Source organism: Bison bison, unplaced genomic scaffold, assembly GCF_000754665.1.
Source record: "Bison bison bison isolate TAMUID 2011002044 unplaced genomic scaffold, Bison_UMD1.0 scf7180017864508, whole genome shotgun sequence".
NCBI classification, from domain to species: domain Eukaryota; kingdom Metazoa; phylum Chordata; class Mammalia; order Artiodactyla; family Bovidae; genus Bison; species Bison bison.
Window position 1 is genome coordinate 13,766,457 of NW_011495064.1, and position 16,376 is coordinate 13,782,832.

Genomic DNA, 16,376 nt, shown 5'->3' on the forward strand with positions numbered 1-16,376 from the left:
TTCTCAGAGTCTGGAGTACTTCCTGGAGGAAGAGGACTCAAGCTGCACTGGCAGGTCAGCAGAAGCAGGTCAGGCCGAGCAGAGCAGGAAGGGCCTTCTGGCTGAAGAAGCAGAATGTGCAGAAGACAAGACTCAGAGGTGGGGGGAGCACATGCAAGGGAGTGAGCCAGCACGGAGGCTCCAGGGGGCTGGAGGGTGAGACTGCTGAGGTCCAGGAGCAGGCAGTGGAGACAGAGAAGTCCACGTGTCAGACGAGGCTGGCTTTTCCTGAAGGCAACGGGAGCCGCTGCAGTGCTGGAGTGGAGGTGGCAGGGCACAGGCTTAGGAAGATCACAGAAAATGATAGGATGTGCCGGTGGACACCCAGGTGTGGCTGGCAGATGGGTCCATGGGTCAGGAGATGAGAGGAGAAGGCTGGGCCAAAGGAGCAGAGTGGGCGAGACTGGCACAGCGGGGAGAGGGGCTCCCAGGAGATGCAGCAGGGAGGGATCTGTGCAAACGAAGGGCTCTTGATGGTGGAGCGGTGGGCGGGGGCTGGCCGGAGGAATCCGTGAGCAGCTGGTGGTCATCTATGGCAAGCTGGCTCATGTAATCTGCACCCAGCTGCCCTGCTGTTGGCTGCAATGATGCACAACACAGAGCCTGGTGGGGGAGGGGAGCTCTCTTTCTGCGGCCCCAGGGCTATTGGTGGCCCAGATGGAGCCGAGGGAACAGATCTTCCACAGAGAGCCGTGCGTGCCCTCCTGAGGGGGTGGGACCCTCCTCACAAGCCCCTGACTTGAGACCAGGGCTCTCCAGGAGGCCCCCGGCCACCTTCTATCCCCAGGAGAGTGATTCAAGGAGACCAGGCTTTGGCAGAGGCATTTTGAGACAAGTACATCAAGAGGGGGCCACTGGGAGAGCGGTGCAGCGGCCCAGGGGCCCGGGACCCACTCGTCTCAGATGTGTCAGGCCCCTCGGACCTGCCAAGGTCCACACCGCGCATGAGTCATGAGCAGACCATGCTGAACCCAGAGCCCCGGCCCGCCCTCCGCACCCGAGCTGTCAGGCCAGGCAGTGGGGCACAGCCAGGCACTCTACGGCTGCCCCTGCTGAAGGTACCCCCTCTAGCTTCACAGTGACCTCCGACCTCCAGACCACAGACAACTGCTACTCGGCACTGCCAGCCCCGAGCGCCTCTCCCTCTACCAAACCTGCTCTTCTCCCACTGTCCCCCTCCAGAAATGGCCCTGCTCTCCACCCTCCTGCTCTGGCCAGAGCCAAGGGACCATTCTGGACCTTCCCTGGGCTGCCACACTCAATCCACCATCAAAGCCTGTCCAGTACAGAGCAGCACAGCGAGGGGGTCAACCACTTACTAGGGTGTGAATCTGGGCGATTAACCTCTCAGAGCCTGTTTTCTCATCTGTAAAATGTGGATCCCTCTACTTCCCACCTCATAAGATTCTTATGATCAGTTAATACAGGTGAACTTTTCAGAACCGCACCTGGCACAGAAAGTGGTCCCCATGAGGCTGTTACTCACCACAGCACCTCCTGAACAGTCCATGTTGCCCTCTACTTCTCTCACCCATGTCCCTGAGTCCCCTGCCTTGGGTGATGCCCTCATCAGTCACCCCTCACCACCACCCCCAGCCCACCACTCTCACTGCAGCCAGAGTGAGTGTCTGAACCCCAGGAATCCCTGGGCCCCCGCTGTCCCCAGCTCTGGGCTTGCCTTAGCAACCCCCTGAGGCCTGTCCCAACGGGACTGCAGCTCCCCTCACAACCCTCAGGAGGCAGCAGGTATCCCAGGCTCCTGCGCCCATGCCCAGAAGTCCGTTCCCCAAAGACTGACTCCTCCCCTCCAGAGTTCTCCTAGGGCACCACCGCCTCCAGGAAGTGTCTATAGATTTTCACAAGATGCACCTGCTCCGAGCTCCGGGGGCACATGCCTCGAGCCCCCAACACTTTCCTTCATTTGCTCACTTCTGCCTCATCACCCCTGAGAGGGCTGAAGCTGCACCCTTGTAACACGCTTTAGGCTCCTCGCTTGGAACCTGCCAGGTCTCAGGAAAGTTTGGAGGAGTGAATGACCCATCTGGGCAGCAGGCCACAGGGCCATTTCTGATAAAGGTGTGCTTCCTACCTGGGGTACAAAGGACCAGAAGGGGCAGGCAGCCACACAGCACTTCTCATACATTCCACAGGGGCTGGGGTGAGACGATTTAGAGGAGGGTGTAGACTATATCTGCATACATTCACACTTAATCCCATGGTAAGAAAAAAGACTGCTGTCTGTTATTAAGTCCATTTAATACCTGGGAAAACTGAGGCCCAGAGAAGTGAAGTTGCCCAAAGCCACAAAGGTGGGTAACAGGATGAGAATCTAAGTCTCCTTAATGTTTCTTCTGCTTGATAATAATCACAGCTATCATTTATTAAATACGTCCTAAGGGCCAGGCATTTTGCTTATGTGACATTATAAAGTGGTTACAATATTCTTAATGTCAGGTTGAAACGAGGAAACCAAGGTTCAGAGCAGGTGGGTGGTGAGCCCCAAATCACCCAGGTGTGGAGGAGAGGTTCAGATGCTTCCCCTTCTACCAGGGCCCTGAACCCCCATTCTCCTTCACCCCTGGGGCTCCCTTTTCCTGAAGCTGACAATCAGCCATGTCAATAGAAGGCTAAACAGAAACACCGGTCCCTGACACAGCCTTGGGGGGAGGAGGGGCGCCGTCACCCCCACCAGCCAGCTCCTCCTGGAGATTCCATCAGGGAAATAAGAGGTCGGGGATCAGAGACACAACGCTCCCCATTCAGGTGAGCCGGGCCGCCCTGGGCCCGCAGCTGCCGCTGCTGCAGGGAGATTTATGACCTGCTCTAAATGTCACCTTTTCAACTCCCCGCGCTGGCTCCACCACCTTTGGACTCAGCACGGGCTGGACTGCTAGCCAAGCGTGGCCGGGGAGACGTGCCGTCGCTCACCGCCACACACGAACACTCCCGGGAAAGGGCCCGGCCAGCCAGAAGGGGAGGGCGCCGTGGGTGCCGGGCACCCCCTACCTGCAGCCTGCGATGAGCTCATCCATCAGCTGAGCCACCAGGGAGTCCACGTCCTCGTCGGAGCACTGAGCCTTCAGGGCCAAGTGGACTTGCTCCAGGCCGGCTTCCTGTGGAATGGGCGGGCAGGGGTCAGGAAGGTCACCGTGGGGCGGACCCTCAATCCCCAGGTCCTGTCACCACAGCCCAGCCCCTGAACCAAAAAGGCAAGAACAGTGAGAGCCAAGAAGGCAGAGTACGGACCCCACAAGCCAGCGGCTGTCGTGGCTCAAGAACTTTGCAGGGTTCCCCGCAACAAACATCCAATTACCAGACTGGGGACTCCCACCACGCTTGTGTATCTCGCTCTCCACGGCCCCGTCAAGCCAGGTCTCACAGGTAAGCGACCTCGGAGCCAGCTCCAGGTCCCACCTGCACCCTCTCTCCTTTTCAAACCTTACCACCCAAGCAGGCTTGGATCCCATGCTCCTTCCTTCGGGAGCGCTCAGACAGCCGGCCCCGGCGGGCGTTCCCTCCCCAAACTCCTACTCGCGCCCCCATCGCAACTGGTCTCCTCCAGGGGGCGCTCCAGCCCCAGGTCTCAGGCCTGAACTGGGAGACAGATCTCCCAACAGGTCACGCTCAGGCCAAGGACTTGCCCCTCCATCCCCACCCCCTTGCCCACCTCTTCTGCCTTCCTGAGCCTGCGTTCCACCCTGGGCCCACCACGCTGCGGACAGACAGGCCCTGGAAGGACAGCCAGCCCCTGTCTGCCAGGCATGGCCTGGGAGAGAACAGATGGCCAAGAAGATGCTGGACTTGCACAAAATCGACTCCGAGTTCTCCCAAACCTGGGTGTGGACTGGTCCCTCCCTCCCAGAGAACTGCGGGTCTCAGGGAAAGTGTGGGTCATCGTGGTCCCCATCTGGGGCTGACAACCCCTCCCAGCCATTCTAAAATCCCCGTTCCCCCTTCCCTTCTCACCATGCTCACCTCCTTCACCTGTCCAAACCTCTCAACGCCCTGCCCTCTACCCTGCTGCCCTTGTGGGCCCCCAAAGCATGCACACCTGCCTCCCCCCGTTCTCACGGGCCACACACCTCGTGGGTGAGCCTCCACCCCGTGCACACACAGAAATGGCCAGGGGCCACCACCAGGATCTTCCACCCTTGGCCTCTCCCCTCTGCCCACTTTGACTCTCCTCTGCTCTCTGGCCAAACACCAGGCCTGCAAATCCCAGCATCCAACAGTAACCCCCAGCCACATCCAGGACAGGACACATCCCTGACCTCACAGCCCTGCTCTTCTCCTGAGCTCCCAGCCACTGGAGGCCCTCCTCACAGCCTCTGCTCCCCAGTCCAACAGACCACCAAGTCCTTGCAGCTCAACTCCTTCTGTTTTCTCCCTGAGGTCAGCTCCCTCCCAGAGCCACTCCCCTAGCCCCAACTCCCCTCACTGGATGCGGCCCCTCGCCGCCCTGAGTTGCTTTCCTGATGCTAACTGGCCTCCTCTCTCCTCTGAGCCCCCCTCCCTAGGGACTCCTGGAGCAACGTCTGAACTGAAATTCCAGCCTCTGTAGGAGAGTGGTGGATGAACCTGCCTACTCCTTTACTAAGCTGACCCCTGGAGTCAGGGGCAGCATCCTGTTCACATCCACCCTCTAGTTAGATGTTTCCAGCACAACCCTTGCTGTGCTAAGAGTCAAAGGCATTCGATGAGTGAATGAATGGGTGGATGGATGGCTGCAGGCTCTGTCCTCTGCTCCCAGCTCGGTCTGTCTCAGCTGTTTCTCTGTGCCGTCTCCTACCTCAGACTAGGGATGATCCCCCCAGAGCTGTGCTCCCTCCCTCTCCTCTCTTCCCAGTGTGCAGGGCAGGACTGCAAGCCTGGCCTGGTCAGGACACAGGGACCACAGGCATCGTGAGGTCTGCAGGCTTAGCCCCTGTGGAGGCAGGACTGAAGACACCCATGGGGCAGGAGAGTTGCATGCATGGGGTCTGTGGGTGGGGGCAGCTTCCACTCACCAGCTGGTCGGCAATCCTGAGAAGCTGGTTCTGAGCCTCAACTCTGTGGCGGATGTCCTCCCAGTAAGACGACAGCACCACCACGGGCTTCACGTTGCCCCAGGGTAAGTAGTAGTAGTGGCATCCTGGAAGGACGCAAGGGCCTGGCGCTGAGCCGGGCAGAGGCGTGGGGGGCCGAGGCAGGCGGCGGATGCAAACACCTGCCCCCCAGCTAAGACACCTGTGGCACGACCTGTATTCCCCAGTGCCCGGACAAGGTGCCAAGAGTTCCCTTCACACGCTGAACAGACAGCTGCTGCTCTCAGTTGGACTCCTTAGCACATCAAAACCAAGGCGCTGTCAGAAGGACCCTGGGAATCCCACGCTCTCCAAAATCTCTACGCCAAGCCCCACACCCACCATGGAATGAGTGGTCACCAAAGGTCAAGATCAAGGCCGACCACTGCTGGTGTCAGGAGCCCAGTCTATGGATCCCAGCAGGAGGGATGCACCTGGAAATGAGCACGGGGAGGCAGCACAGCGGGGAGCAGACTAGGGGTCCCCCGAACCCGTGTGCCTTTGGGCGAGCCTCCAGAAGCTTTCCGCAGGGGATGGGATTTAGGGCTCGGCCCCTACTCTGAGGCCTGGGTCCCCCGCCAGGCACGCAGCCTCCGGCCTCACCATCAAAGACCGCCCGGCTGTACTGGGTGGTGGAGGCCAGCGGCAGGCAGGTGGTGTCGAACTTGTTGCCATAGTTCCCAATGCTGACCTCGAACTGGACGGCGTCATCGACATCCTGCAGCATGGTGGCCGAGTAGAAGGCGGCAAAGAGCGAGTACTTGCGCCTCCGGAGGTACTTCTGGGGGCAGAGAGGGCAGCCTCGGGGTCACTGGGGAAGGCACAGGGACACCAGTGCGGGGCGGGGAGGGGGTCACGTGGCTGGGAGGCCCTGGCTGAGCCTGGCACCCAATAAACCCTGGCTGGACGGGCGGGTGGCGAGTGCTCCGGCTCTGCACCAGAGCCCAGATTTGGTCAGTAACTGAGCAAACTCATTCCAGGCCTGTGTGTTTGGCCGTGTTCCTCTACTAAGGTCCGCGCCTCCGAGGTCATGGAGCTCCTTAATCCAAACCAGCAGCGGAGGCACCACAACCCCGGGGAGCCTGGCCTCCTGCCTCTGCCTTTCCAGAAGGGGCCGGAGGCCATAACGCACCATGTGCCCACCCAGAACACCCACTCCGCACCACTCAGGCTCTCCACCACGCCGGCCAGCCCTGCAGCATCACAGGCTGCCGCACGCATGGGATGAATGAGCCCCATTGTCCCCGCTGGGCATCAGGCACCAGGCTGAGGACATGGCCAGCACCCAACCACACATCCCGGCTTGAACCAAGATGACTTTACAATCCCCTCTGTGGAAGGCAGAGGGGAGAGGGGTTACATGACTGGTTTATTAGGTCAAGCACACAGTGACAATAGCTAACACTTATCGAGCACCTACTGTGTGCTGGTAAGAATAAACTTCATTCTCACAACAGTCTTTTAAGGTGGGTATAATTATTACTCCCACTTGGTAAGTGGACAAGCCAGAAGTCAAACCAGCACCACTGACTACAGGGTGAGAGGGTATAATCCCTCATGAGGACTCCACATAGCTGCCTCCTAGAAATAAGGCCCAGTTCCACCACTTGCTGCTTTGTTACATTTGAGCCTCAGTGTTCTCATCTGTAAAATGGGGATACTCAGAGCAGCCACCTGGCAGGTGCTGGGAGGACTCAGTGACATCAGCAGTATCATCAGCATAGTGTCTGACAAACAGTCAGAGATTCATAAGTGTTAGCTTTTTAAAATAGCCTCTCATCCTGCATCAAGCTCTAGACTTTAAAATACTTCTATTTATCTTCTTTGGGCTCAGACGATAAAGAATCTGTCTGGAATGCAGGAGACTCGGGTTCGATCCCTGGGTCGGGAAGATCCCCTGGAGGAGGGCATGGCTCCCCACTCCAGTACTCTTGGCTGGAGAATCCCATAGACAGAGGATCCTGGCAAGCTACAGTCCATGGGGTTGAAAAGAGTCGGACACGACTGAGCAACTAACACTTTCATTTCAGGAACACTTTCCACTTTTTATCTTCTTTGAGCTTCTGAACATTCCTCAGGAAGGCAGACCAGGTGCTGGGTTACTCTGAGGCCCAAAGGTGAGAAGGCATGTGAGTATGGGTGGAGCTGAGCCCTCCTCCACCAGCCCCACTTGGCCACCGCCCTTCTGGCCCCTCCCAGGGCCACGCCCCTCACCTCTACCCGAAGGATGTCATCGGCAGAGAGAGCCTCCACTTTCTGTTCACTGCGCTCCACCAGCTTGGTCTCCAGGGAGAGCAGGAGCCGGCCTCGGTAGGCCACGCCTTCTCCCTGAGAGGGGAGGAAGGGTCACCAGGAGCAGGGGCAGTGGAGGGGAGAAGGGGAAGGGAAGGAACCTCATCTGGCCCAGAGGTCAGCCATCTCCCAGGAAACCAGCAGGGCCCTGAGCCACACCCCGTCACTCTGCAGATGAGGAAACGGTGGCCCAGAGGGTTCAAGGGCCATGCCACCCTGATGGTCAGCACCAGGGTCCAACCTCGCGAGGGGAGAATGAAACTTGAGACAGACAGAAGCTGGGCCCCTTGGGGGCCAGGAAAATTAGCAGGGGTGGGGGTGGGGGGTTGGGAGGAGATGTCAGGCTTGCCCTGAAGGAGAGGCAAAGAGAAGAGAGTGGGAGGGAAGAAGGGGCCAGGAGGGGTCTGGGAGGAAGAAGGGGTCTCTGAGTGGGTAGCTGCCTGGCCCTGGGCCCGCTCAAGCACCGCCACGCCCTTGGAGTCCAGGCTGACCTCAGATACTGCCCAGGCAGGCCCCAGGATATGGGTTCCTGTCTGGCTCACCTTGCCCGTGTTGAGCTCTGCATAGGGATCCGGGAAGCCAGTGAACTCCCTGGGGCTGCCATAGAGGTTGATGTAGCAGGGCCCGAAGGTGGGGAGGAAGCCTAGGTGGTCGTCCACTGGGAGACACAGACACAGGTGCAGATCAGAGGGGCTGGCCCAGCCGAGACGTCTAGCGCTCAGCCCTGCTACCTTCAGGCCAAGCCCATCCCCGGTCTCAGCACCCCGCACGTGCACAGGATGCGGCCCCCACAAACGTATAAAGGACAGTGAACCCCATGAGAGCTACTGCTGTCTCCCCTGCGGGACTTTAATCCTCACCGTGTCGAGACATGGAGATTTGTATTGTTTTTATTAGTCTCGTTGTATAGATGAGGAAGCTGAGGCCAAGAGATGAAAAGGAGCACACGACTGCAAAGAGGCATGACCCCAGCGGTCTCACCTTCAAGCCCATGCACTCAGCCAGCATGCAAAGCTGGGCTCGGGCTCACTGCCCTGCCCCTCCCAGCCCACGCTCATCCCCTCCTCACCCTGCCCTTCCATCTGTGTCTCAGGCCATCCAGCCTATGGGGAGGCACAAAGAAGGCCCAAGAGCCTGGTCACCAGAGACATCATCTCCTGGATGCCAGGGAGGGGGCCCAACTCGATGTCACCCCACACACAGGGCAGCCCCAGGCACATGTCTCCTCCACCCCTGTATCCTTATGAAGTTGAGACAGACCATTTAATAGCCTTGACTCATCCTGGCATCTCCTCCTCTTCCCCACTTTGTGCAAAGAAGGATCTTTCAGTGGAGCAAGTTGGAGGAGAGTTTGAGAATTACACTAATGATGAGACAAAATCTTTCCTCCACATCATTTCCATCCTTTTTTTTTTTTTTTGACAGCCCTCTTTTGTTAATGTCATGACTTTCTAGCTGACAGCCAAGTTTCCTAGGACGGGATTTCAATGGCCAAACTCTGAGAATCCTGAAAAGCCAGGGTGCCCCATCATAGGAAGGAGGAAGAGGCCGTTTCCAGAATGGCAAAGGTGGGAGGTGGGCCCAGAAGCAGGTACTATCTGAGATGACTCTGAGTGCTCAGACCCTGGGAGGGCGGGTTCCAGGGACCCTGGGCTTGAGCCCGTCCCTGAGCAGCAAGATTTTCCCAACTAGACGCAGGAGCATGCCTGTTCCAGAGCCCTGCACCCAGCATCCCTCCTCCTCCAGTCCCCAGCACCCACTCTGGCTTTGGGGATACGGGTGAAAGACGTGATGGAGCTGTTGTAAGCATGACTAATTATTTATACTAATCATCCTGACTGTAATTTACCTTGCACATTTCAACTTCAAGAGTTTTCAGCTCACCCCGGCCTCCTCCCGGTCCCTGAGAGGACTCACACTTCCCCTTCCTCATCATGGACCCCCTGCCTGCTCCACCCCCCACCCTGCTAGAGAGAATGAACTCATTTGAGTTCCAGGGCCCCGGCACATTGGGCAAGGGGGTTAGAGAGTGGGAGGGAATTGCCTTTGAAGCGTTCCCAGCAATTTACATATTCCACCCACCGTGGTTGAGAGGTAACAGCCAAAGTTAAGCTTGGGGATTGTGGTGGGGAGTCTCCAGCCCACCACAGGCAAATGGAACACTTCCCCACAACCAGCGCCCTTGCCCCTCCAGTAAAAACCTCAAGGCCCAACTCCCTCGTCATCCCAGAGGTGAGAGCACGTACGTTCTGTGGCTGGAGGAGGCTTGACCACACCTGCAGGCTCCTCTGAAGCGTAAAGAAATGGAAGAGGGGTTAGGATGAGCATGGCTGGGTGGAGGACCGATTAGGTGAATGAGGCACTGTGGATGGACAGCTGGCAGACAGAAGGAAAACAGCTCCTGGACGGGAAACAGACGTGGGCCGAGACCCCAAGGCCAGCCCAGCTGTGAATTTATCACACACTGAGTCATCAGTGCACCCCCCTCAGCGAGACACAGTCCCAGTGCCCCGGCGTGCACGCCACCATCTGCCTGCAAGGCTGTATGTTGTTTGTCCATTGAAAACTTGACTCAATACATTCAAGGAGTAACACAGAAAAAAAAATATATATATATATATATGCTTTGGCATATTATAGCCAGATAAGAGGGGGAAACAAAGTTCAGATGCAAAGAAAGGGTGAGGGAACCGTGAAAGGGCCAGAGCTAGGCACACACAGCTCTCCACCCCACAGGCAGGTTGACTGCATGGAGTGGAGGCATTTCAAGGCACAAGATCTCCACCTAGTGGTCATTTGTAGAATTACCACTAAGGGCACCATGTTGCATTTTCACAACAGCAGGCACTGGGCACAGTTCTGAAACAGGAGGCTTCTGGCGCCTGCTGTTTCGAATGAAGCACAGTGCCAGACACTGTCCATTAGCTGAATGTTCTACTCTTGGTTGTACCCTAAACACGGGTAAGGAGGGTCTAGAAATAAGAGAAGCAAGGAAGGAGATGCTCTGGTAGACTTCCAACTTCACTTCAAGACAAGCACAAGACACCCCCAAAGGAGTATGCAATCCTCAGTCTCCTTCCACTGTCCTCTCTGGTTCTGCCTCTTGCCACACTCTGACCTTCCCTGTCTCCTCCTCCAACCATCCAAGTGTGGCCCAGTCTGGGGTCCTGATTGACCTGGGGTTGTGTTTAGTGAAATACCTAATTATTTTCATTCACTGATCACCTTTACCTATTGGTCTCCTTCAAGAAATAATACCTATTGCTATTTCCCTATAGCTCCATTATCAGAATTAAGAGCCAAGAGCTGAGCAGAACATTGTGGCAGGAAGGAAGAATGAGCAGAGACACAGGAAGAAAGGGCATGGAGCAGAGAGAACATGGGCACAAGGTCAGAGCCGACCAAGTGAGCACAGAGGCGGCATGGAGGACGGGGGCAGCCTGCGGTCCTGGGACCCGGCCCCTCAGCTCTCCACAGCCGGCCTCAGCTAGGAATGCCGGCTGGCAGGAGTCAGAGTGCATAAACCATAATTCATGGCCATTTTCATATCCACAGGAATAGGTTTTCATCAGGAGGGGAGCAAGGCCTCTGGTCACAGGAGACTTTCAGCAACCACAGAGGACCGACCCGGGCACAGCTGCACCCCCAGGAGAGCATGACCAGGGCCCGCCGGAAGGAAACAGATTCCACTTTAAGCTCCTTCAAATGATTACAAACAGGCCTGGCCAGTTATCTAGGGCTAATGAGGCCAAGGTCATAGTTCCGACCCCCGTGTGCTCCTCACAGAAGCAAACACAGCTTTCCACCCACAGACCAACTCTGCGTTCTGGCTGCAAACTAGTGCCCAGCCCAGACACAGCTGGCCCCTAGTCCCGCTCATCTGAACAACACGTGCCTCTGGTGGCTGGGAGGACCAAGCTAGGGGCTTCCAAGCAGCCTGGCTCCCAACCACACCTTTTTCACTAATTGCCTCATTCATTCATTGGTTTGTTCCACAAACCTAACAGGCACAGAATGAGGCATGGTGAGACAGGGCCCTGCCGACAACTAAGGCCAGCGACTCCTAATTCGGGGGCAGGGTCACAGGTCTCCAGGTGTGAGGATCATGCTTGTGTCTGCAGACAGCTCATAAAGTCAAGGGCAGAGTCATCAGTGAAGCCACCCAAGACAAAGCCTCTATTTAGTCCTCACCACTCTTCTGCCAAAACACAAGTGTTCTGGTGTGTTTTCCCTAAGCCCAAGGAATAGGGGCTGGGGAAGCCCCAGAACACAGATGAACGCTTCCAGTTTTGTGGCCTGAGCAGCCCAGCCCAGCTCCCTCACCTGTGGAAGTACAGGGCAGGCCCTCCCAGCTCAGGACCCCCTTCTCCTGGAGCATCTGAGGCCATTACCTGCGGCCAGCCCAGCCGCTCCCTCTGCCTCTCAGCACATCTCCCACGCCCACGGCTTGGCTGCCTGACTCCAGCCAGCGCCAGGCAGGAGAAGAAACCAAGAACTGCTGGGAAATCCTCATCATCTATGCTCCAAAGACAAAAAGAAACGAACTTTGGATTTCGTAGCCATGGAAAAAACTGCCTGAGTGCTATTTATGTAGCATGATTTTCATATGTACAAAGTTATAAAAGAATTTGTACCATGGAACCTACGTTTCATGGGGCTCATGTGCCTGCTACCTTTCAAAAGGACTGAGGCTTCTCAGGAAAGCACTCCTCATTAAAAAAAATAATAAATAAATTTTTTACTAAATGCTTTGGAGCATAGGGTCCAAGGAATACTTAAGTGTGCCAGGCAAACCTGCAGTCAAAAGTGCTTAAGAGGCTAGCGTTAGGTCCTGTCCTAGCTGGAAATAACAACAAAACACGAAAACAAAAATTCCTGGTTGGATTAAATAATCTGGTGAACTGTGAGGCTGGAGAATATAGAGAAAGAATCCATTTTTATAGTTTGGTTTAGTTTGAGCTTTGAGAGTAGTGGGAAAAGCAAGGGCCACACATCACCCAGATATTCTGGAACACCCTAGGGTGGAGAAAAACAAAAAGAGCTCAAAGTTGGAGTGACATTCGGAGGTGGCCTCAGGACAAGTGGGAGAAGCTTGGCAGGGAGGCAGGCAACGGCTAACCTTCCAGGCCTAGAGAGAGCTTGAGAAGAATGGCTCCAGTTTGAGCAATAAGTCTAACTGTTTTATTGCTACAGAGATCAAGCTATTTAACTGTACTTAAAACTGCTTAGCTGGTGACAAGAAGATTCTCATTTATGTCCAAAACAAACTGTGGGAGCTTGTGGTCCATGAACCACAATGGGTTGCCCATGGCTTGAGCGCCATCTAGTGACCAAATAAACATCTTTCTCATGTTCGCATTCAAATACTCATGACGACCCTGGAAGAGAGCAAGGTCAACACCACCCCCAGACATGAAGACTGATGGGGGCACAGGCATCTAAACTCTCCCTCGGGTGGCTGACAGCTGGCAGAGCTGTAGCCTCGTGAAACAGTGGCTGCTGGAAACCAGTCAGAAAGGCACCTTATGCCTCTGCCAACATTTGCCCTTGGACTCAGGGACAGGGACAGCACGAGCCGGCAAACTGGAGAAGAGATTCCTTCCATGCAGGAGTTCTGATCCATGGGGAGCCTAGGATAGTGTCTCTCCCACCCACCTGCATGACACGCTGCCCTCACTTCCCATCTTTCTAGCTCTGCATCCAACTATCGGACAGCAACTACAGGCGGACCGCATCCTGGGGCCAGCAGTTCCCACAGTCAGGACAGGCAGGGGCTGGGGCAGGACAAGCCCTTTAGCAGGGGCTTCTGGGAAGGAGTTTTGGTATACTCCAACAATGACAAGTATCAGTGATGAAATGAGCATGGCAGCTAGATGTTAACGCATTGGGAGGGAAACTGGAAGTTCATTGCAGATTTTTTACTTGTATATATATATATTTAAATGTTTCAGAGAATCTAGAGGAGACTGGTCAACTTCAGAAGTGTTAGGTGGAATCTGCCAGAAACTGGGCATGCTAACCTGACCTCCAGATAAAGATCTGAGAAGATGGATGGACAGAGACCCACACACCCTGTCTGTGGAAAGACACCACACTGGCCAGATCTTGCAAGAGTGTGTGAGAGTGAATAAAAGGGGAGGGGAAAAACAGAGGGCCAACCAGGATAGGGAAATAGGGAGGAAACAGCGTCTGTAAAATTCAGGAGGGTGTTCACCTTGAACTCTCAAGAAATGATTTGGAATCCTCAGTAGAGTGCAGGAAGACGTAACTTTTGTGGAACAAAACAAAACGAGGGAGAGAACAAAGAGGAAAAGGAAAATATAAAAGGAAAGATGGAGGGAAAGGAAGGCATGACAAGAAACTAAAAATGCAATAGCCAGTCTTAAACCACATGGGAAGCAGTAAAAAGCAGAATTGGTACAGGGGGGAAAAATCAGAATAGGGATGCAGAAAGCCAATAATCATGATACTAAAGAGCAACATTACTTTAGGGTTTATTGTGTTCCAGAATGTGACATTTATAGTCTCACTGGATTTTTGTAAGGACCTTACAAGGTTGGGACTGGTGGGAGGAGACTGGAACAACTCTCTTGGAGCTCCCTGGCTCCAGAACAGCTCTTATCCCAACCCTCTCCATGTCTTCAGCTGCTCAGACAACAATATTAGAGTAGATGAAATCAATCCTCAACTCAGATTTAAGAATTCACTGTGTCTCAGAAAAAATTCAAGAGTCTTGCTCCTAGACCGATCAAAATAATTTTTTAAACTACAAGTAAAAAGAGACATTCCTACAAGCCAGAAAAAAAGAAAAACTATCTATAAAGGAATCAAATCAAACTGCTCTCAGAAAACACATCAAAAGAAGCTCAAAATAGATTAAATATCTAAATGTAAAAAATAAAAGTAAAAAATAGAGATAAATACAACCTTGGGATTTCCTGAAGGCCAAAAGCATGACATATGTGGCAGAAACCATACTTCCATTACTTAAATAAGAAATACTGAAAATTAACACAAGTTAACTAGAAAGTTGGGCTTCCCTGGTGGCTCAGACAGTAAAGAATCCACCTACAATCAGGAGACCTGGGTTCGATCCCTCGGTTGGGAAGATCCCCTGGAGGAGGGCATGGCAACCCACTCCAGTGTTCTTGCCAGGAGAATCCTCATGGACAGAGGACCCTGGTGGGCTACTGTCCATGGGGTCACAAAGAATCAGACATGACTGAGCAACTCAGCACACAATTAGAAAGTTAAAAAGGAAACAACAAAATATGTCTAAAGAGAGTTAAAGAGAAGATTTAAAAGATGAGAGAATAAAAAATTAGAAAATATTAGAACTAAAGTGTGCCTGTGCACATTCATTCAGATGTGTCCAGCTCTTTGCGACCCCATGAGCTATAGCCCGCCAGGCTCCCCTGTCCATGGAATTTTCCCAGCAAGAATACTGGGGTGGGTTGCCATTTCCTACTCCAGAGGATCTTCCTGACCCAGGCATTAAACCCAAGTCTCTTGTGTCTTCTGCATTGGCAGATGGATTCTTTACTATTGCACAGCTGGGAAGCCCATTAGAACTCATATCTAAGTCCAAAAACTTTTCTTTGAAAAGTTCAATACAGGAGGGAGAAAGAAAAACTCCTAACAAGACTAATCAAGAAAAAAGAAAATTCAAACACATATCATTAGAAATAAGAAAGTAGAGAGAATTGTTTAAATCATAAAAGATTGTTCTGCACAACACTATAAAAAAATTGGAAGACCTCAATGTAATAAATATTTTTCTAGGAAAATGTAGATTATCAAAATTAACTGTAGTAAAAGTAACAAACTAAAAATACCAATGATCACAGGAGAAACTGAAAAGGTTTTAGAGCTAGTGCAACAGCCACTCAGAAAGGGCACCCAGCCCACACGGTTTTATGGGTGAATTCTTTCAAACCCTCAAAAGACTATATTCTTATGTTATATAAACTGTTCCAGATGTTAGAAAAGACTTTAAATCTTTCCAATTAATTTTACAGAGCCAGCACAGCCCAGATACCAAAACCTAAGAATAATAAGCAGATATACCAATTAAAGATAATAGAAAATCAAGAAATAGGACCAAGAACACATTTAGGAATTTAGTAGGGGATAAAAGTGGCATTTCAAAATGTAGGGAAAAGATTATTCAACATACAGTGTTGGTATCACCAAAGAAGAACAATTTTTTAAAAAGTAATGTTAAACCCTTGCCTAATTCACTAAGGAAAAAATTAATATATTTGGCTATGTAAAATTTTTAAATTGAATAGTTAAAACTATTAAATGATAAAATTGACAAAAATTATTCACAACATAGATGACAGGAGAAAGTTAACCTCCATCTACATACAGAACTCTTAAAAAACAATGAGAAAAAGACAAACATACCATCAAAAATATGGACAAAGCATGAATAGGCAATTTACAGCAGAATAAATTTTAAAGTATATAATTTTACATTGGTCAACTTTACCAGATACCAATGAAATAAAATTAAGGCAACAATGAAATGCACCCAACAAATTGACAAAGTTCTTTAAAAACATCATTATCTTGCTTTGTGTTGATAAGGATGCAGCAAAATAAGCTTGAGAGATTAGAGTATAAATGAGTCCAGTCGTTTTGTAGGGCAATTTTTATATACACTAAAAGCTTTAAAATGTTCAAATCTTTTGACACAGCAATTCCACTTCAAGGCATTATGCAAAAGAAAAATCAGGAATTACATAAAGATTCAGCTACAAAAATACTCAATATCAAGTTAGCTCCTTATAAAATGGAAAAATTAGAAAACACCTAAATATTCAACATTTAGTTAATGTGGTCTATGGCGCATTCACCATATTGTAGAATACTTAATAGCATGAATAAACGTCTATGTTATATTGCCAAGTGACAAAAAGCAATTGTCAAAACAATTAAAAATTGTTCAAAACACTGTTTATCATATACACACATACA

At 52.4% G+C, this 16,376-nt stretch overlaps 1 protein-coding gene across 9 annotated transcripts in view; it reads right to left on the reverse strand.

The window, feature by feature from the left end:
- DYSF (dysferlin) overlaps window positions 1-16,376 on the reverse strand; it is a 224,235-nt gene that overhangs the window by 120,937 nt on the left and 86,922 nt on the right. For 5 of the 9 annotated variants that reach the window (XM_010829783.1, XM_010829777.1, XM_010829780.1 and 2 more), the window contains 6 exons: window positions 9,641-9,682; window positions 7,937-8,052; window positions 7,317-7,430; window positions 5,706-5,883; window positions 5,046-5,170; window positions 3,046-3,152 (listed from right to left, as the gene is read on the reverse strand). In XM_010829783.1, coding sequence (XP_010828085.1) covers window positions 3,046-3,152; window positions 5,046-5,170; window positions 5,706-5,883; window positions 7,317-7,430; window positions 7,937-8,052; window positions 9,641-9,682 — 682 coding nt within the window. The remainder of the gene's footprint in view (window positions 1-3,045; window positions 3,153-5,045; window positions 5,171-5,705; window positions 5,884-7,316; window positions 7,431-7,936; window positions 8,053-9,640; window positions 9,683-16,376) is intronic. The other 4 variants (XM_010829782.1, XM_010829784.1, XM_010829778.1 and 1 more) reach the window with 1 other exon arrangement.